The sequence below is a fragment of the Haemaphysalis longicornis genome, unplaced genomic scaffold (genome assembly GCF_048455015.1).
Source record: "Haemaphysalis longicornis isolate Haplotype H1 unplaced genomic scaffold, Haemaphysalis longicornis Haplotype H1 scaffold_3, whole genome shotgun sequence".
Taxonomy (NCBI): domain Eukaryota; kingdom Metazoa; phylum Arthropoda; class Arachnida; order Ixodida; family Ixodidae; genus Haemaphysalis; species Haemaphysalis longicornis.
In genome coordinates, this window is record NW_027526335.1 from 168,854,076 (window position 1) to 168,875,213 (window position 21,138).

Consider the following 21,138-nt stretch of genomic DNA (forward strand, 5'->3'; position numbering starts at 1 on the left):
CCGAGCGTGACGCAGTGCTGGCTATGGAGATACTCGACAAAAAATGCTACGCGTGAATGGCGTGCGGACTGCGTACCTAGGCACTAATTCCGGCACTCTTTAATGCTCATTTGTGGTTTGATGGCTTCACTGCAAAAATCTTCAGCTAAAGCACTAGCGGGCACAAAATAATTGGGGCCCAAATAAATTTCCTAATGATTCCTGTCATTTTAGGAGAGATAAATAGTTTCGTTTGTGAATTTTTGAGTACGAAGGCGAATCCATCTTGCACACCCGGAAAAATTATGCTTGAAGGCTTGGAGTTGATTTCGCCTATATATTGGATATAATTCCTGGGAGAAATACTGCCGCACTAGTTCACGCTAACGTCTTACATTTTCTTGACGAAGAATAAATTGATTCGATGCAGTCAGTCGTAGATGATGTAGTAATCATCCTGCTATCTTTCGTATTGTCCCATCCAGTTGAGGCTTTGCGTCAAGACGGCCGCAGTTTTTACAGAAGCGACATTTTTTTGCAGGTCTGTTTGGAAAGCCTCCTCACATAGGATAGATATGATTTCATCCAAGTACAGAACAACTTGACTTTCCGTGACGTGTTGGCTCGCATGAACATACGCTTTTAACCATGGCACTATTCTGGGGAACCTTACAGTCGGCGCACCATTTTGCGACCTCTATTTTTGCATCAATCAAAGGAGTTTCCCAAGTAGACTCAAATGAAGCGATCAAAACAGTGACTTTCAAGTCATGGGCATGAGCTCTTCACCCTCGAATGCCCGTTTTTTGCTCCCGTAGCAGCGTACCTCTTATTAGGTAACGCAAAGGCATTGTGCGCACCAGCTATCCGCACATTAACACACTCGTGGTATGCCTGCAAGACTCTTTGTGTCACCGGGAAGTTAAAATAACAGGACCGCATTTCTCTGTCTTAACGATTGCTGTAAACCGTTAACCTTCGTTTTCTGCCTTATAACAAAAGCCAAACGTAAGTGAAAAACACGCCGGGTGTCACCATTTAATTACTGGTTGAACACTTAGATTCATTACCACTATCCGGAGCAGTTGCTAGCTAATGTAGCCTCTATTTGCGCTGAAATTTCCCAAAAGATTACCTTTCTCGGGTGTTCCAGAACAGAAGCTTTTCAATTAGAGCCGTACAGTTGCACAATTGAGGAGGTGTCAAACCCTTTTTGTTTTTTTGCTGAAGGTCGCCACCTTTACTGGCCAGTAAACCCGCCATGGCCAGGCCATCCAGCTGGAGTTCGGAATTAGCTTCTTGAAGTTTTTGCTTCATCTGTGTGATTAAGAGAACCACATTATTGTTCGATGCATAGCAAATAATAAATTCATTTTGTTTTTTCAGGTATCAGAAAACAATACCTATTTTAAAAAAGAAACTCCTAATTAATCAGATGAAATTTGTTGCACGTTGTATTGGTAGACACGATGTATTGTAGAACGGCTTTTATAACGCGAACTATCAAAGCAGCCAGCCCATAATAAATTTCTGCGTGTGCTGTAACAGATGAATTTAAAAAATGAATTAAAAATTTATAACGTTATATAGTGGTTTTTTGTTCCCTGAGAGTACAAGCGCCGAACTTCCGGTGCAACGCAGGATGGCTTTTAAACGCTTTGAAATGCCACGCACCTACTATAGATTGATATAGGTACATTAAACCACTAATATTTACGAAAATAGCGCGTCAACGTGTCCTAAGATAACATTTTACCGTGAAGAGACATGCTAATATTGGCATAATTTTGACACCTTCTGCCACGCAAACCCACCGTTCTTCGCTCAAAAACCTGTTGGAATACCCTAGGCTACTGAGGCGAACGGATGGGTTGTTTTGACGCTAGCAGGAAAAATAGGTGAGTTCCAGGCAAACCACTAGGTGGCCATGGGTTAGGAGACAGAGTTCCGGGCTTGTAACCGCACGGTAAGGAATTCTCGAGTTACAAACGAGTACACAGTGCTCGCCTGACCGGAATTACCCTAAGCAAAATTGGTTGTCTCTAGTTACAATTTTACAATTGTATCCCGGAATAAAGGCTCGCCTTGCGGAAACAAGAAATCTCGACAACTAAAAACACCTAGGTAAATAAAACTGTAGCAATTGTAATAACACACCTCAGATAATAATTGCCTCGCTGCGGATTGTGCAGGAGAATTCATTGTATTACTCTCAAGTACTTTCACCGTATACAATTTTTCCCTCACTTGACAAATACAGGAAACATAGATAACATTATTTCTGCCTCTATAAGCCCAGCGTTTACCTAATAACCGAATATGCACCTGGCTCACATTTATACGCTTTTGACACAGTGGAATACCCACCCATGTCATTTTGGGGGCTGTGGATGGGCTCGAGAGGATCAACGGTTGTGTATTGGTCACACAGAGGTGTAGAGGTGCATTCCCTTCGCTGTCGGGGGCGTTGATGTCTGCCCCTGATTCGACCAGAAGCTCTACCAGGTCGCAGAAGCCGCGAGCAGCAGCAGTCGCAAGAGCAGTCTTCAAGTCGCTGCCACACTGGATGTCGACGTTAGAGCCACCCTGAAAATGACGTGATATTAGTATAATTTCTTGACGTACCGGAATCGACACCACTTGCTACTGCTTTTTTCGGCTGGAAGAGGAAACGTGTTGCCGCCGAAATGTGGCCCGCAGAATGTTTCTTTGAAAAACACGCTACCTTTTTTACAAAAGAAGAATAAGAAAATTTTGGCAAATAATAGTATTACAAAAGGCTTGCATACGCGCATAATATCATTGATGCACCTCTTTTCACACTCACAAAACTGTGAAAGAGAAAATACGGACAGAAATATTCTTCCAGTATAAGTTAATGTACCCCTACGTTCAAAATATTTCTGTAGACTGACTTGTTTGTTGCGCACGTTTGTTTGTTGAACATATTGCCTACCGCAACACACACACAGCTTTGAATTTCAAAATTATTACCTACCAGCGCAAGGCCAGTACAATTACATCAAGAATTGACACCTTAAGCTGAATTATCGGGAGCTGCATCAGACAGGCAGACATCCGAAATAATCTTCTATGGCATACCTGAGTTATAAGGGTTTGCGCGACTTCGCACAAGTTCTTCGACACAGCAATGTATAGGGCAGTCATGTTCTGCTGGTCTTTCTCATCAGCAATATCCGTTCTTTTTTGCAGAATCTGTTCTGTTGCCCTTAGAAAGCCAAACAAAATAAGAAGATTAACATGAGCAAAATTGCATCCTTGGTTATTTAGCGGTGAATGATCTATCGCTTGTCAAACATCGCACTTAGGCACGTTTCCCGGAGGGACAAATGACACTACAGGACTTAAAGACGAACTACTCAGCCGTACCAGCATTGTATTTTTACGTGTTCCCTTAACGGAAAAACATACACGCACAAGTGTAGTTGTCGCAGTAAAGATACAGCGCAACACCTTGAAATGGACTACCAATGCCAAAATTTATATCGGAGAAGAAGCGGAACTCCAGCATGACTGGTGAACGGCTATGTTTAACCAATTCAATGGCGGCTAGTTGCAATAAGCTTAGAAGTACGAAAAAAATGGTATACAAATAAACAAGGTCAGGATACTTCAATGCGGGAAATGCGAGAGCTCTCCTTTGAAATATTTGTATCATTTGTACCAAGCATTCAATTGAAAGTAAAACAAAGTTATAAAGTAGCTGCCACACACACGTAGTTTTTAATTGCGCCAACGTTCTGTATAATTAGGTACATTACAATGAAGTAAGTGGAGAGTGTTCAGAAGTTGACCCGAACTCCACCATTATGTTAGTATAAGGGCGAAAGTATTATAGACGTGCGACGATGATGAGTTTTGTGCTAGAACTCAAAGAATTTAGGTACATTGACGTGATACCACAATTTCAAATAGTGGCCTCCTCATAATAAAAAGTACACAATTATTTCCCGTGATTCTCAGATATATTCAATGTACACTTATTATTGACTGAACCCCAGGAAATATTATGGGTGTTTTATTGGGGTTATCGAAAAAATACTGATTGGGTTGAGCTTCAATAAAACAAGGTGGCGTAACTATTCTCGCATCAGTTAGGTAAGCGATAATATTCGACGAATTTGTAAAAAAGGAAAGTGTGGTGGTTAACGTCATAAGCCGCACGTCTGAGGAACGGCAACATATAATTAGCGACAAATACAATTTTCGAGTACTTCGAATGAAGCTGCCGTTCAGAGTCAACGCGAGAGAATGCTACCACCTTTTTTGGACAATAAATAACAAGGTTTCCATAGACACAAATTATGCTAAGAAACCTAAGCACGAAGTTAGGTGTGATGAATCTAACGTTATTAGTGTCTAATTAGAACGTAACCTCTTGTTCCAAGTGTAATAATTGATAATAGACCAGTTTCACTCTTCAGCTATCAAGTGGATGGTATTATGTCTGCTAGCTGGCGAGGTTGGTGATACAGAAAAAACAAATAAATCCAGTGACATTGATGGGGCTTTTTGAACAGTCCATGACCAAACAATGTCGTCGTTCACCATACCCTTTGCTTCTTTCTGTACTTTTATGGGTTTGTATACTTTTGTTCCTGGCTTTGAATGTCAGTGTTATTATCCCTTCTCAATTAAACTGATTTGATACACATACATTGACCATTGCAGCTGCAGCGGTCGCGGCCAGTGACAGTGGCTAATTCCACCCGTTTTGCACACAGGTTTCTACTTTCTTGATTGCTGTCGAGCTGCTGAGGACACGCATCTGATTCAGCGCTGCCGGTTACTACACGTGCCCAGACTCGACGACTGCGCAGACGAACGTCGGTTCGCTTCCCACCGCTGGCGGCAGCACTGAGGCAGCAGCCATAAAGGACGCCCATCCCGAGCCCACATCACCATTGCAGCAGCAGCGGTCGCGGCCGGTGACAGTGGCTAAATTCCACCCGTTTTGCACACAGGTTTGCACACTTTCATTTGTACCCTGCATTCTTAGTTACCCCTTTTGTGTTGCGACTGCTGCTGCTGCTACAGTGTTTTTGTGGTGTAACCATGCCAACCAATGCTGAACTGGCGAAGCGAATAGAGGAGTTGGAGGAGTCGTTTGACAATAGGTTGTCCAAAGCTGTGGAGGCATTCGTTTCTTCCGCTCTGTCAAAGTTGCAGCTTGAGTCCGCTTCAGTGAACGAACCCCTGCAGAATGAAGTCGCTGAATGCCAGAAAAGCATGACCATGCTGAATGGCCTAGTGGAACTAGTAAAGACTGAAATGGAAGAGCTTAAGGCTGCCAATAAAAGGCTAAATGCACGCAACGAAGAACTGGAAAGCAGAGTAGCGGAACTTGAACAATACTCAAGGAAAAATAATATCGAAATCAGGGGAGTTCCGGAAACGCAAGGGGAAGATGTAGTAGCAATTGTGAAAACAATCGCGGAAAAAATAGAAATTCCTGTTTCCGAAGCTGACCTTGATGTCGTGCACCGAGTACCTGCTAAGGGAAACGTCAAAAACCTAATCGTTCGCTTTTGCTCTCGCGCCAAAAAGGCTGAATTCGTCGCGAAGGCGCGGAAGGCACGACTGCAAACAGACGAAATCAACTTTCACGGTACTGACCCAAAACCGGTCTACATTAATGACCACCTCACCCCTGCCAACAAACGTTTGTTTGGGAAGGCTGTAAACCTGAAAAAAGAAAACGACTGGCGGTTTCTCTGGACCGAAGATTGCCAAATTAAGGCCAGGAAAACCGAAGACAGCAAAGTTCACCGTATTCGCAACGAGGCTGACCTTTCCATCTTCCGTTAATATGGCACCCAAATAAGCAAATAACAGCAAAATATGGCCTACATTGGACTGAACGAATTCCAATCGATCAGTGACCACACGTGCTACTCTGCTGTCCACGTTAACGCCCGTAGCCTCCGTAAACATTACAACGAATTTCACACTTTATTTTCGTCAACGACCTTCCCCATTTCTGTCATTTGTGTCTCGGAAACATGGCTATCAGAAAGTGATAAGAACCTGTATGGCTTCCCGTCTTATACCGCAGAATACTGCCACCGACGAAATTCAAGCCATGGTGGATCAGCCATTTTTGTACTAGGTAGTGTAACCTATAAACGTAGACTTGACCTTTCTCCTAATGTACCGGATTGCGAATCTGTATGGATTGAAGTTGATAGTCCTAATTTTTTTAATGATAACAAGAAAACCGTTTTTGGCTGCATTTACCGTTCGCCGAGCTCTCCTATCACAAACTTCTGTTCCGCTTTTGATGATCTCCTGTATTCTCTGTCAAACGAAAACAAAAACGTCGTGATCTTAGGGGATATAAACATAAACCTTCTAGATGACTCGGCCGCGCATGTTAATGAATACACTAATTGCTTTCTTGGCTATGGATATGAGACACTAATTCACGCACCAACCCGTTCTTCGAGCACCAACGCAGGGACACTTATTGATCATGCGCTAACAAATGCCCTCACCCCACCTGAAGCGTTTATCATTCGAGCAAGCATTACTGATCATTATCCAATAGCCCTTCGTTTTCACTGTGCAAAAAACTGTTCAAAAGATCAGTCATACAGAACAATATTCAACAAACAGCAATTCCGAGAGTTAATGTCATGCGCCCCCTTGTCCCGAATCTTGTCGTGTCAAGATGCTCAGTCATCGTACAGTGAATTTACCGCGATAATAAACAACTGCATAACGTCGTCTACATCTACAGTAAAGTGTCGTAAAAACTACTCATTCCCTGAGAACCCCTGGTTAACTCCCGGATTGCTCAAAAGCATGCGTAAAAAAGAAAACCTGTACAAAAAAACTAAGCGGCAACCTTTCAACACCGCGCTTCTCAGGCGGTACAAAAAATATTCTGTTACTTTGACGCTATTGCTGAAAACCGCTAAAAAGAATTATTACGAACGACGAATAAGTGAAGCCGGTAGTAACAGCGGAAAGCAGTGGCGTATCATTCACGAATTTCTGAATAACAATGCTCCTCCGAATGTTATCTCAGAAATACAACACAACGGTCTTTCGCTCAGCACAAACAAAGAAATCGCTAACGCCTTCAGCTCATTTTTTTCGACAACATCAAATGTAACGAGTGCACCCTTTACCTCTGCACAACGAAAAGTTTCACAATCATTCTTTCTTTTCCCAGTTTCATCCAGTGAAGTTAGTTCTACTATCACTAATCTTAAAACAACCAGTGCCGGCCTTGATAACATTCATGCGCGCTTCATCAAGGATACTGTTGATATTATATCTGATACACTAGCTTACATTGTAAATTTAATTTTTAAAACTGCTGTCTTCCCACGAGAGCTGAAAAGAAGTAAATTAATTCCTTTCTTCAAAAAGGGGGATAAGACTGCAATGAATAACTACAGACCAATTTCTATACTTCCATTTTTTAGTAAAGTGATTGAAAAGCTAATTCAACGACGTCTTTTAAACTACCTCAATAAGTTCGCAATTCTGACGCCTCGACAGTTCGGTTTCCGGCCCGGTTACTCCACTAATCTTGCTCTAATAGCGCTGACTGATCAATTTAAGAAGGCAATCGATGAAGGTAAAATAGTCGGATCCGTTTTCATAGATTTTAGTAAGGCATTTGATTCCATAAATCATGACATTCTTTTTCAAAAATTATCCTCATATGGTATAGTTGGTCCCCCTTTAAACCTCATTAGGAATTACTTGCTAAATCGAGAACAAACCGTTAACGTATCAGGTGCAATGTCGGATATAAAAATTGTAAATATAGGCGTACCACAAGGGTCTATCATTGGTCCAATCTTATTCCTAATTTACATTAATGACCTCCCAAACTGCCTAACAACTCCAGCCGACTGCCTACTTTATGCTGACGACACAACCATTTACACCGCCCACGAAAATATCCATGAAATAACACAGCAGCTAAATAACGACCTTAGTAAACTTAGCATGTGGTGCGACAGGAATAAGCTAGTAATTAATCCATCTAAAACACAATTCATGTTATTTAGTTCCCGTAAGCTCAGGCACGATAATGTGACCATACTCATTAACTCCCACCCCGTATTCCCAAGCAATCAATGCTTGTTTCTCGGTGTTCAACTGGACTGCTCCCTTAAATTCACTGCACACATTCAATATTTAAAAAAGAAGACGGCATATGGTATTCGAGTTTTGCTAAAAGCGCGTCAATATTTTAGCTTATCAACGCTCATTTCCCTGTACTATGCATCTGTTCATAGCCACATCAACTACTGTATCGTGTCTTGGGGCCTTACTTATCATTCGCACCTCACCCCCCTTCAGCACATTCAAAACCAAGCGGTTCGACTGATAATATCCAGCCAGTACAACGCGCATGTGCCCCCACTTTTTCGAAAACTTAACCTCTTTACCGTTGACAAACTCGTTCTGTATAACCTGGGAATATTTGCTTACCGTTTAACCAAAAGTTCGGAACACTTATACATAATCAATAGAAAGCAACTTACCAATCCTAACAACACACGGTTCTCACTTCAACACAACTATCTGCTTCCAAGAGTGCGCACAAACTATGGAAAACAAACGGTAGAATTCGCTGCTATAACGAACTGGAACAGCCTCCCTCTTGAACTTAAAGATATATCGCCTATTTCTTCATTCAAACACTCACTAAGGACATTTTTATCCCGCTAATTCATGTGGTCTGTTTTTTGCTGTGATTACTTAGAAAATTCATTATTACGCCTATGTTCTTCATGACCAACCTTTAAATCTGTTGCACTGTATAATTATGTATTCTGTCTTCGAAAATATTTCTTCGAAACACAAACGTATATTATTTTATTGGCCTTGTTTGTCGTATTTTCCACGTTATCTACTGTACGCGCGACTGCATTTTCTGTACCTTTTTATATCACTTTTCGCATTTACTAACAAGAGGTCCCACTACAGTGTTCACTTTGGGACCTCTTTCTGTATATTGTGTTGTATGACATTCACCAGGATCTAATAAATAAACCTTGTTTCAAAAAAAAAATACGTCCTTCTATCTTGAGTACTCTTTGTTTAGGTCCTTTGTTGTCTATAAATGTGCAACAGCTGTAAGAGCCTCCATTAGTACAGTATTGAATGATTGATGTGTTAAAATGACATTGTTAAAAGGTACATCAAACACTGTGTCTTTAGTTATGAGTTTCTCCAAGGAAAGTCTTTAAAATACAGCATTAAACACCTACTTTGAAGCTGTTAAATTACGTAGGACTTCGAATTCTCTTTCTGTGTTACTAGACGGCCAGATTTCCACCCGAACCTAATGTCAGAAATTTAACGTTGGTAGAAAGGTCTTATGTTTCCTCATTTTGTTCGATTTGAAGCACAGCCAGGTTTTTGTAAGCAGTTTCTCGAAGGAATTTTGAGTTTTGGGCATGTGGAGACATTCTCTAATACGTATTAGTCGATTAAACATTGTGCGTAGCTAGCCAAGGAACTTATAGCGAACCAAGGAATTCTAGCATAAAATATTGATCAAGGATGTCGTCATCAATACTGACAAGGCACTGCGCGATTATCACGGTTTGCATAGTATTGTAAAATTTGTGATAAATGCAGAAAAGATTGATTTCTTCACCCAGAACCTTCCGCAACTGATTTTGTTACTGGGCGTGCATGTGTGAAAATATTACGCAAAAATGTAATGTAAAAATAACAGACACATTTTACTTGTGCGCACCCCTTGCCACTCAGTTGTCAGCCCTTATTTATAATCATGAGCTATTTACAAATATGCATAATTATTAGGTACAATTATGAGAGGCTAAAAATTTATTCCACAACCTTATGCACTTGCTTCGTACAGCATGAAGTCCTGAAGACGGAATAACACCCCAAGCTCATGCCCACTTAAAGCGCATACGTTAAAAAGTAAACCGAGCAGTCACGTTGCGAAAGGTAGTTGACGGCGTCTAGTTTTAAAACCTGAAAACGTATTTCTGGAGCTTCTCGCGAAAAGTAAACCAATCTGCTGGTAATTAAAAACGCGTACTTAACGACGAGCAGATTTCGCCACTTATCAATATACTGCATGGAAAGGCGAATTATATACGCGTCCTAGATAGTCTACGGCTTTTAAACGGAGGGAAATGACAACTAGTGGTTTTACAGATCATCTGTCTTGGCATTATTTGGCCATCGGAACCAATTATGGGTTAGTCTGTGGGGAGTGCTGCTGCAGAAATTCCAGATGTTTTAATAGCAATACTCTTCGTGATAGTTTAGACAAGAAATGTAAAGAAATTAGACAAGAAAGGTAAACAAATTCTTTCACCAGGCCTTTACGCAGGTAAAAGGTTTCTAAACTACAAAATCTGGTAGCTATGCTCGTATATGTGAACATTTTTAAGCACAAAGAATACAGGAAGCAAAACATGCATACATAAGTAGAAACTGTCATGTTCTTCTAACTAAAAATGCATGATTTTTCTGTCTTTGCGATAAATAAAAATGCACATTGAAAACAACGTTCTTACAAAAAAGTACAAATAAAACTATTTGGCAACACCTCAATAAGATCAATACTAACGAAAAGTTTCAGTAGTTGACGAGAGCCGTGAACTGGGAAAATTAATTTGGTTTGACCAGACCACCTCCGTATATATCATGGCAGAAGCGAGACGGCATAAAAAACTTTTAGAGGAGGGCGGGAAAATGCAAGAAGAGGAGGACGTGAAGGAGGAGAGACGCAGTAACGTGGCAGGGGTGGCAGAAGACTATCTTCTTTCGACGACATTTGCAGCAAAGGGAGCGGATACCCAGCCAATTTTCTTATGTGCAATCTTCTTTCGATGACATTTACAGCAAAGGGAGCGAATACCCGGCCAATTTTTTTTATGTGCAACCCAGAAACACCGAGAAAAAATCTTGCCACATATCAAAGAAGAATGCACACTCGTTTGGGCAACCAAAGTTTCTTGGGCAGACCTTGTGCTTCGAAGTCAATCAGTAGGAAAACACAAACTGCCAAGAAGCTGTGCGCAAAGTGATAGGCATAAAGGAGCGTTCGCGATACAAATGCCGCGCCTGTTGCTCTCTGTGCTCTATAGTTCTTGTTAACATGCCTGCAGTTCGAGCACATCTACGGTTGAACAAGACTATCCTTGAAAGGTACCACCTTTTTCTGTATAACACAAAAATATCTGATCGGCATTCAAAAAGTGCAAATGAGTGCTTCGCTTAAAACACAAAATAAGATAGCCAGTCACGCCAAACAAAGGCTGATAACAAGGTGCTGAAAACCAAACACAAGAAAACGAATCAAACGGCATGGTTGGCTGTCTTGGTTATAGTTGTTTCATTATACCAGCGGATATTTACGACTCCGTTTCAGTACTTCCTTCAATGAATAGTGAAGATGGCGCAGCGAGGAGGCTCAGTAATCGCCCTGTGAGCGTATCCATAGGAAGCATGTGTTCGGAGGAATAAACCACCGGGGCATGGCACCGCTATACCGAAATACATATTTTGAAATAGCACAAAGGCGTTTATATTTCGTGGAGACTTCCCCCAGCAGACATCACAAAACATAGTTTGCTGTGGAGCTTGTGTGCGATTCCACTTTAACAGAGGCAATTGTCCTACGGACAAGAGCCATTTGCATCTAATACGCAGAATAGGTGTATATAACGGTCGCGCTGTAGGCGACCAGCAAGTATACTTTTATTACTACATAGAAAAGAGAATACCTCCTCCAATATTCTCAAGCAGACAAAACGGTACGCCTAGTGGTGGTACACCAAAACACTATTTTTTAACACGGGTTGTCGGTCTAGGATCAATGAAGGTCAGATATCTTTATTCTCTGATCCCATGTATCATGCGAACCAGGGAATAAGGGAGGGGTGTGGCATATTAAGTGGTATCAATGCCATTGGTAGTGTACAGAAAGACATATGCACAAAATGCAGTTGATGTTATATAGCGCGATTTTAAATAGCAACTTACTAAAAAAAGAACCGGAGCCAAATAAAGTTGAATGGGTGGTGCGTAAGAAGAAGACACTGTGGAGCATTTCCCACACTGAAGGAGTGCTTAATTCAGAGATTTTCAAATGGTTACATTCGGTATAAGTATATAATGTGAAAACAGAATTAGTCTGTACTTGCTTATTATAAGGTGTGAAACAATCATTCACAATTGTGCAGGAGAAAATATTTGTTACTGTACGCGCTGTACCACTTCTTTCACTAAAGTTGCGTGTTTATACGTGCTGCATTTGTAGCACGCTAAAGCTCTTGTTTTCAGGTGGAAATATTGGCAATGGAGAACACAGTAGTTTTAAAGTTGGATATTTTTAGGGCCTTGGCATTTTTGTTTTCGTAAAGTGGTCAAGTAAAGGCACCCTACCCCTAAAACAAATTGCCGTGATACTCCATTCCAATAGTGAGTTCTTCAATTGTGCTTTAAAATGTGAGCCTTCACATGATCAACTGGTGTTAGGAAGCACGCAGATGTTATGGGGGTGGAGTTGCCTTTTGCAAGGTTGATTGATTGATTGATTGATTGTAGGGTTTAACGCGCCGACGCAACGCAGGCAATGAGGCGCGTCGTAGTGGAGGGCTCCGGATTAATTTTGACCACCTTGGGGATCTTTAACGTGCGCCGAAATCTCGCACACACGGGCGTTTTTGCTTTTCGCCTCCTTTTGCAAGAGAAAGTATTCGCTGTCATTGAAATCTCAGAGTAATACATGGTTACAGTATCTAAATGACTTTAAAAATCGAGTTTTTGTAAGGAGTAACACAGTGTAGTCCTCACCATAAATTGGCTTTCGATGCCGCGATGTGTAGAGGGGTTTCTCCTTTGTCGTTTTTGATTGCAACATTCACTGTCGGCACTTGTAACAGCAGGCTGATGATCTCCTGCTGCATGCCAGCGTTGATCGCAGAATGGAGGACTGTGTCACCAGTGTTGTCCTAGAACACATGCATATAGTTTTTAACCACTTTGACCAAATAGAATATATATTTTTCACCGAGGTCTCGATGGAATTAAACAATTGGTTAATGCTTCCACAATTAGAGCAAAACTTGTCACGACGAGGCCGCAATCAAAAGTATCGACTCCAGTCGCTCAAAAACCTACTAAAACTGCAGTCGTATTAAACATAAATTTTGTGCTTTGAGTGGGCGGTTTTACCAGACTGAATTGTTTTAAGAATAAGAGAATGTCAGGTGGTTAAAATCTAACCCGTACATTCTTGGGCGCTAAGCAAAAATGTGCAGAAGTACACTGACCCACTACTTCTAGCCCCGTTTTCAGAAAAGCACTTTCAATTACGATTCTGCGCATACATCATAAAAATCAATAGCCATTCCACTTTGCGAAGGTTGATGAGAAGCGAAGCTGCTTAAACGACAGCAAAAAGGTGACACATATTTTGGGATAAAAGTATGAGCCAATTGTATTTCTCTTGAGCATTGGCGGCGATCACCCACAGATAGATGCGTACATGCAAACACACACCTTTATTTGGGTCGTACTTATCATACCAAAATAGCAAAATTATTCTGTAACACGGGAAGCTGACAGGCGCCCAACTCGAAAAGGGCACATTAGTTAGTGTGCTATAAGTCAATTGTGGAGAACGCATTGATTTGGTTAGCAAGGTTGGAAATTAAAGCTAACTGCTCTACATTTCGTAATACGATGCCTTCACAGCAGTATGTTCCGTGCAATAATTTCAGCAACTTACTTTCCAAATAGGTGGCATGAATCCACATTTTTCAGAAGAGGTACGAACTCTCAGTATTCATTAGTCAAATGTATTCGCTGATACTTCCCTACGCTTACTGAAATGCCAGGGTGCTCTTGCTCAGGAGCTGTATTCGTCAAATACTAGGAGTATTGCAAAGATCTACTCGCAACATAAAATATGAATGTGCACAAAAATATGAGCGTGTCGCTGCAGCGAAAATGTCTCAATTATGCTGCCACGCTCTCCCGCTGTTCGGGCAACGGTTTGTCTTAATTGCTGTTAAACCAACACACGACAACTTGGAAATATAAAACAGTCTGTTGCAACCATTTCACCATAGTAGGGATGCTTTTGGTCGTACGAATCGGATAATAATCTGTTGCTTTTTAACGTTAGGCATGTTTAAACAGCAGGTTGCCAAAATGCGTAAAAACGTACTGCACAGTGCTTGATATTCAACAAAATAGGAAGTTTTTGCTGTGCGTCAAAAAATTAAAACTTCCTTTTCTACAGTAGGTTTTATCGGTCTTATCAATTATTACGGTACTAAGAAGTCGTACCAGCGCTCTGGACGTCCTTATTTGAAAAAAATAGTTTCAAATCTCCGTATAGGGTAGATATGATGTGCTGTCAGAGTAGTAGAGCACCGGTGGGACCTAGCACAAAAAGTCAGGCTTACGAGATCGCTGAACTCTTTTAGCATCATGAAAGTGGTAGCCCAGCGAGAAAACAGCAGGGAGCAACAAAACAGCATGATGTCAGAACAGCAAGTGACAAAAGAAAACAGTGACGAATAGAACATTGACTAATGAGCGAAACAAATGACCACCACTGCAATATAACAGCACTGCGGCAAAGCAGCCCGGTGTTATAACAGCCAAGTCGTACATGAGCACTGTGAAAACGAAGCGCTCTCCAGGAATAGAACACTGAAACAGCGCTATGGGAAGCGCGGGATTTGTCGTGGACTCCATTGGCTACCGTGGCGTGGTATCTGAGTACTATCTGTCAGCTACACCTCATAAACAGCAAATAGCTTCGCTTTCCGAATGGCGCGCATTTACGTTTGAATATCAAAGCAATTGTACAAATGCACCCGAAATATATCACGGCTATTGAATTTGCGTCTTTTTATCCTTTGCTTGGGCAAAAGACCCGAAAGAATCGAATAATTTCCGTTTATTTCATTTCATTTATTGTACTTTCAAGGCCCGAGGGTTTACAGAAGGGAGTGGAGTTAATACATAATGCAAACACAGGAAAGAACATCAAAAACAGGAAAAATCGATAAAAACCTAAACAAAAACGCGGATTAACGAAATTGTTTTTTATAGTAATTTTAAATGCAGACAAATTGTTTATGCTAGCAAATCAGTGGGGAGGTGGTTCCATTCAGTGATGGGTTTGGGGATAATTGAGTAAAAATAAATTCCAGCGGCACTGTAGAACGAACAATTTATGGAGGTGATCAGTTCGAGACGATATATATGAAGGTGCACACAAAAGTTGACTTCCTAATTCCGGATTGCAACAGTAAATTTTGTGCAGTAGTACTAATCGTGCTAGTTCCCTACGGTGTGAGAAGAGAGGGAGGTTTAAGATAGCCTTTATACATGTTACACTTGCTGTCCAAAAGTAGTTAGCAAGAATAAAACGTACACTACGATTTGGAACAGATTCTATTGCATTTGTTAGATATCATACTCCCGGATCCCAGACAGTCGAGGCATATTCAAGCTTAGTTCTTATTAGTGTTTTGTAAAGAAGTAGATTTTCGTAAACTGGGGCCATTGAGAAATTGCAACGGAGGTAACCAAGCGTGTGGTTTGCATTGTTAGTGATATGGTTAATGTGAGTTTCCCAGGAAAGGTTAGATGTTATGTAGATGCCTAAGTATTTATAAGAGGTAACCTCTTCGAGTGCAGAATCCATAATGCTATAATTGCGTAAGTAACGCGGAGCAGTACAGTGAAAAATGCTCATTAATTTGACCTTTTCGCTGCTAAGACACATCTTATAACTATCACACCACGTAGAAATCTTATATAGATCAGACTGTAATGTTATAATGTCAAAATTTGATGATATTACATGGTATATGGCACAATCACCGGCGAATAACGTTATTCAGGATGTTATGGAGTTAGGCAAGTCATTAATGTAGATAATAAAAAGCAAAGCTCCGAGAACAGAGCCGGGTTGCTAATTCCGAATTTTTATGTGCATGTATGTCATGTAGAACTTCCTGTTCCCTTATTTCAAGATTTCTTCGCTAGAAACGAAAGTGAAATTGCTAACAAAACACAACTGCGCTACTGCATATGAAGATCCTCTCCCCCCTTCTTGCACAATTTTTTACAAGTGTAAAACCGATAAAACACGAAACATTGACAGAAAAATGAAAAAGGCAAAAAGTGAACATTTGCTAAATTTGCGTGCTTATACCCCAACCTCATCAACCCGTGAACCATCAAAATCAAGAAACTAAATTTCTCTGGTCGATAAGTGGGAAGATGGCACGCTGATGCAACTTTCTTGTGAAGCCTGAACATTGGCAGCTTCTACTAACTTTTGGTTGCCTAATCAGCAGATTTGTAAAGGAGTTCACACTTATCGACGATCAGACTCTATGCGACATCTTTCCTCTGGGCATCTTACGGACCTTGGTGGTACGGCGTGAATTATTTGCATTTTCTCACAAACGAGCATTTAGAAACATTCTATTTTTGCCTATATAGCGAATCTACGTGTCAGAAGAATGCGATTAACAACGCATTCTACGCATGACAGGAAATCATTTCGATGCTTGATGCTCCTGCGTTTTTTTTTTGTTTTTTGGACAGGGACTAGTGAGAGTGAATAACTGACAGCTTGTGAGGCAGTGTCACCTTGTCGATAGTAGCATTTGTGTTTCTCTCTGCTCGGTTCATCTCTTCATTCGTAGAGTGCTTCCTTGAAGACAAGGGAGTTTCTAAAGATCAGCATTATTTGTCACTAAACATGCTTTTCTTTTAATGCCACTGCGCATGGTACTTAGGGAATGACTTGGCGTCATAATAGACTCCAAAGCAGTTCGTGTCATTGTGTGCATGGTCTCACTAAGCCTGTTGTTTGCTTGGATATTTTGCCCATGTCCTTTTTCTTGCACTGATTGAGCAAGGAATAGGCTAAACTGAGAGTTTCAGCAAAGATAAAATTTCTACAACCATTTTGCTGGTGCTGATTCGAGGTTTGAGTCAAATTTGTTTGGACATGAATGAAAGGACTTTCCTGCGGTTTGATTCACCGTCTCCGCGGGAACTGTAATGCAAGACTTCCAGTGCACCAGGTATTTACCATGGTACAGCAGTGTCCTTCAGTAAGACCAACGAGGTAATTTTTCCTTCAGAATGGTGAAATTGTTATTGGATGGTCGTTTTAAACTCTACTTATTCGCTGGGAGAACTATTAGTTTCGACCGTCTCATTCTCAGTGTTTCCTAGATATCAGCCAGACCGGCGGCTGTCGGTGCAATTTTTGCCAGCTAGTAGTGAACGGAGAGGCTAAGAATTGTTTGTCAAGGCTTCCCCGCGGATGAGTCCTCAGAAATGTTCTTTCGGCAGCTAATACTGCAGTATTGGCTTTTACGACTCTTCATTTCAGGAGCATTGTTGTTCCGCCACTGCTGCAGCACATCATGTAGCATTGGCCACATGCGGGGCACGTTTCTGTACATTTTTGCTGCTTGCTAGCAATAAGGGCTTCTTTCAGTGCAGGATGTTTTTGTTGATGACCGCCTCGGTGGCCGCATTGGTGGGCAGTAGCTGGCGGGCGTTAAGCATGACGGGCTTCTTTACTTGCGTTGGGGGAGTCTGATGCTGCCTTGAACATGCCTAGCCTTGCGGCAAAGGAACGACGAGCTGGCGATGTGGGCTTCCTGTTCGTTGGCGATTTCCTGGGCCTGTCTGAGACCGAAGAATGCGGCCTTCTAGCTGTGATCGCCTGTGGTGCCCATGCAGGCTCGATTTCTTCATGGGTTCGAGGCAGGACGCAGCACGTTCTGGTAGCTGCGAAGGGTGCTCTCTGAAGTAGACGACGCTTTAGGTAGAACGATTTCAACATCCAGGAGCGCCGGCTAGTGGCTTTGCTGTTTTGAGTTCTCTCCGCAGTCATAATACAATGCTTCTAGTTAAATTGGCAAATTGCCTGGGACTTGGATTCTTCATGTTTCTAGCGCAGTCCGGTGCCGATTTGTACCTTTGTTGGGGCAGAATGGAAGGAAAGGGGCAGTCGAAGTCTACTTGTCGTTAGCAAGCTTTCTGACTGACTCGCTAATTATGTCTACTGGCTCTTGCAGTAGTTTTTAGAAAGCTTCTTGTAGAGAGGCGAACTTGCAGCACATTTTAGCCAGTGTCTTGATGGCAAGATAGTTTTCTTACGCCGGGGCTTCTAATTCAGTAGCGTATGCCGTAACACGGTGATAAAACTCACCGATAATTTTTTCGAGTTCAGCATTTTTAGCCAAGGTCCTCTTATGCATTCCAGCGAGCTTCACGATGTCCCCATTTTGCCTTCGGGCACGGAGCGAGTTTTATCGGTCGGCTTATTAAGACCTGGAATTCGAGTGGCATACGTGATCTCGAGGTCCTTCCTCATTGCATCGTTAAGTGACGTCCACGGGTGTGCGTTTAAAAGTACACTGAAGTGAATTTGTCAAGCTCCCGTTTTTGCTTGCAGTGCATAGACTGGCTCAAATTAACACACTTGTCTTCGTTTATTTGGTTGACAAGTCGTTAATTATTTTACAAAGCGCGAGTGAAGAAAAACTACCATGCACGGTTTTGTTGCGGCCGCACCAACTAAAGGCTGTGACGACGGGAGGAGACGCACCGTGATTGGACGATGTCCAATGTTAGCATTCAAACAACTTTCGTTTTCGGTTCTCTAAAACAACATGCTTGACATCGTACGGCACCGTTCGATGGGCATTCCCGGTAATCCCAATAATCGTTGTACCGCGCTTCTGCCGTGTTGTCGGCTGTCAAATGCATAAGATAGGCATCCCAGGACGTCTTGGAATCGTAGCAATCACTAGCCGAGGCCTACGCAGTGTATGAACGCCCCCCCCCCCCCCCGCCCCCCCCCGCGTCCCCGCAGACGCTCAAATGCCATGAGCTTTTCCCCTATATTTGGAGCTTGCCCCACTCATGCCTGTATTGTAACAAGCGTGTTTGCACAAGGCCAAGGGTCTGGTGATTCTGGCCTGTGCCTACTGCCCACAAGCAGTCGGTGCTTGCGGCAACAGCACGCCAACGAGAACTCGCTAGCGCGCCAGTGTCAGCCTGCGCGCGTTCTGTGAACTAGTTCGTGGAGCAGTGAAGTTTATGGCCCCAAAAAAAGTGAACTCAGTATAGAAAACATCGGCCGAAAACGAAAAAAGTCTACTGATATAAAAAAAGGAATGTGCCCCCGGGGATTCGAACTCGTTACTTGCAAAACACTTGCACTAATAAACCTAGCGCTCCAGACCACTATACATTCCAACATAAAGTATATAATGTGTAACCAGTTTACACGTTTGTTAGTTTTAGCATTTCAAGCAGCTTAGTTGACTATTTGTTGCATTGCGCTCGTGCAGTATGCGTCCCCAAAGTTTCCAAAATATCTCACGTCTAGCAATTGCATTTCTTAGACGGAAAAGCGTTCGCAGATGTGTAGTCGTGCTGCTGACCGCTGTGGATGTTCGCCCACCGCGAAGTGCTTCCTGTACCCTAGTTGTACGCTGTACGGTAAAAGTATCAGTTGATTTTATTTCCTTAGTACCTATATTGAATTCGCTAACTCTTCTCCCGCCGTCAAGTGGCCGGATATTTTCCTACTGGCGTACAAGTCAGCGAAGCGTATGTCGCATGTGCGCTTGTGCAGCGCATGTGTGAAGCGACCTTGACTTAGAGCTAGAAACAGTGTACAAGCTAACAAAGTAAAGAAAGGCACATTCTTCTATTCACAAACGTGTCCTGGCTTCGTTTCAACTGAGTGAACGAATTGCGACAACCCGTCGGCAGCCGGTGGATAAAACGCTGAGCCGACTTACTTTGTCTGAAGGCCGGCGAGCTGTCCAGTAAGGCAGCCAATTGCCAGCTCATCTCCTCTTGACGTTTCACGAAAACGCCAGAGAAAATGGGCGAGGGTGCAGAGAGGAGAACAGCATTTTCAATTTGATTTTTCTACTAACTAAATTCGCGTAAACGCGCTCCGAGTGGTCGAAACAGGGCCTAGGGATTCCCGACTACAATTTGCGCTCGGAATCCCGCAATGTTGACAAATCACTTCAGTGTCCCTTTAAAGCCATTGCTCCGCACTTCCGGCGCGAAATTTGGAGTGGATGAGGGAAGGCCTCTATCATTAGTGGGATCCGTGTGCAGCGTTGGAGCAGGCTATTTCGGGCCAAAATGTAAAAAAAGGTCAGTAAAACAGGATAGAGATTGTAGCCCGCACATCGTTTCTTAAGCTGCTGCTTCTGTATAAGCTCAAACAGTGGCTTCTTTGGAAAGCCTGTAGCCCTTCGCGTAGTCCGCAGTTCAAACTATCTCACAATGTTTGATTGCCGGGTTTAACGCGCCGAATCTTCACTGGAAATGAGGCGCGCCGAAGTGAAGGGCTTCGGATTAATTTTGACCACCAGTGGATATTTAACGGGCGTCGAAATCACGAACACATGGGCATTTTTGCTTTCCACCTCCATCAGAAAAGCGGCCGCTGCACCGGAAATCGAACCCGTGCCGCCGTGCTCAGCCAGAGAACGCTTTAGCCACTGAGCCACCGCGGCGGGTCGTTGTCACATTGACAATTGCCGAATTTGCAGGGACGCACGCATTGATCTCTTGAGCCCTTCTATTCACTGAACAACCACGAGTTGAGTTGATAAAACGAGCCATTACAACCATTTGTAGTTATCACCCTTGAAGGGCCGGTAGCGTAGTGAATTGACCCTATTGATCATCGGCCACCCATTTCGTCAGAAGCGAAAAAAGCAAATACATTATGTGTTGAGAGACAAGTGTTGCCAAGTAGTGTACAGCAGCAGCATGTTGCTATTTCTCTTATTGGTGAGGAGGAAGATTGTAAGAACCTTTTCAGTCGTAGATGGGGGCTCTATGGTCCAACAAAAGTGATATGCTCAATCAAAGTAACCAGGACCTATCGCCGTTGTAGCCCGCACATGAAGGGGAGCGTTGGATAGCATGACAGGTCACTTGAAGCTGAAATAGCCTAATACGCCGCAAAGGCCAAATGATTGCACATGAATATTCTCGTAATCATGTTGGATTGTTGGACCCAATATGCGGCTGCTGCCAAGCTGGCCATTTATTTCCCTATAGACACCTTGTGAGTAGGCACAAGCGAAT

The 21,138-nt window shown here is 42.5% G+C and overlaps 1 protein-coding gene across 1 annotated transcript in view; it reads right to left on the reverse strand.

The window, feature by feature from the left end:
- LOC144175650 (E3 ubiquitin-protein ligase MIB2-like) overlaps positions 1-21,138 on the reverse strand; it is a 207,554-nt gene that overhangs the window by 20,033 nt on the left and 166,383 nt on the right. Inside the window, exons 13-16 of the mRNA XM_077704699.1 lie at positions 12,811-12,968; positions 3,082-3,208; positions 2,347-2,565; positions 1,115-1,296 (exon numbers count right to left, since the gene is read on the reverse strand). Of these exons, the coding sequence (XP_077560825.1) occupies positions 1,115-1,296; positions 2,347-2,565; positions 3,082-3,208; positions 12,811-12,968 (686 nt within the window). The remainder of the gene's footprint in view (positions 1-1,114; positions 1,297-2,346; positions 2,566-3,081; positions 3,209-12,810; positions 12,969-21,138) is intronic.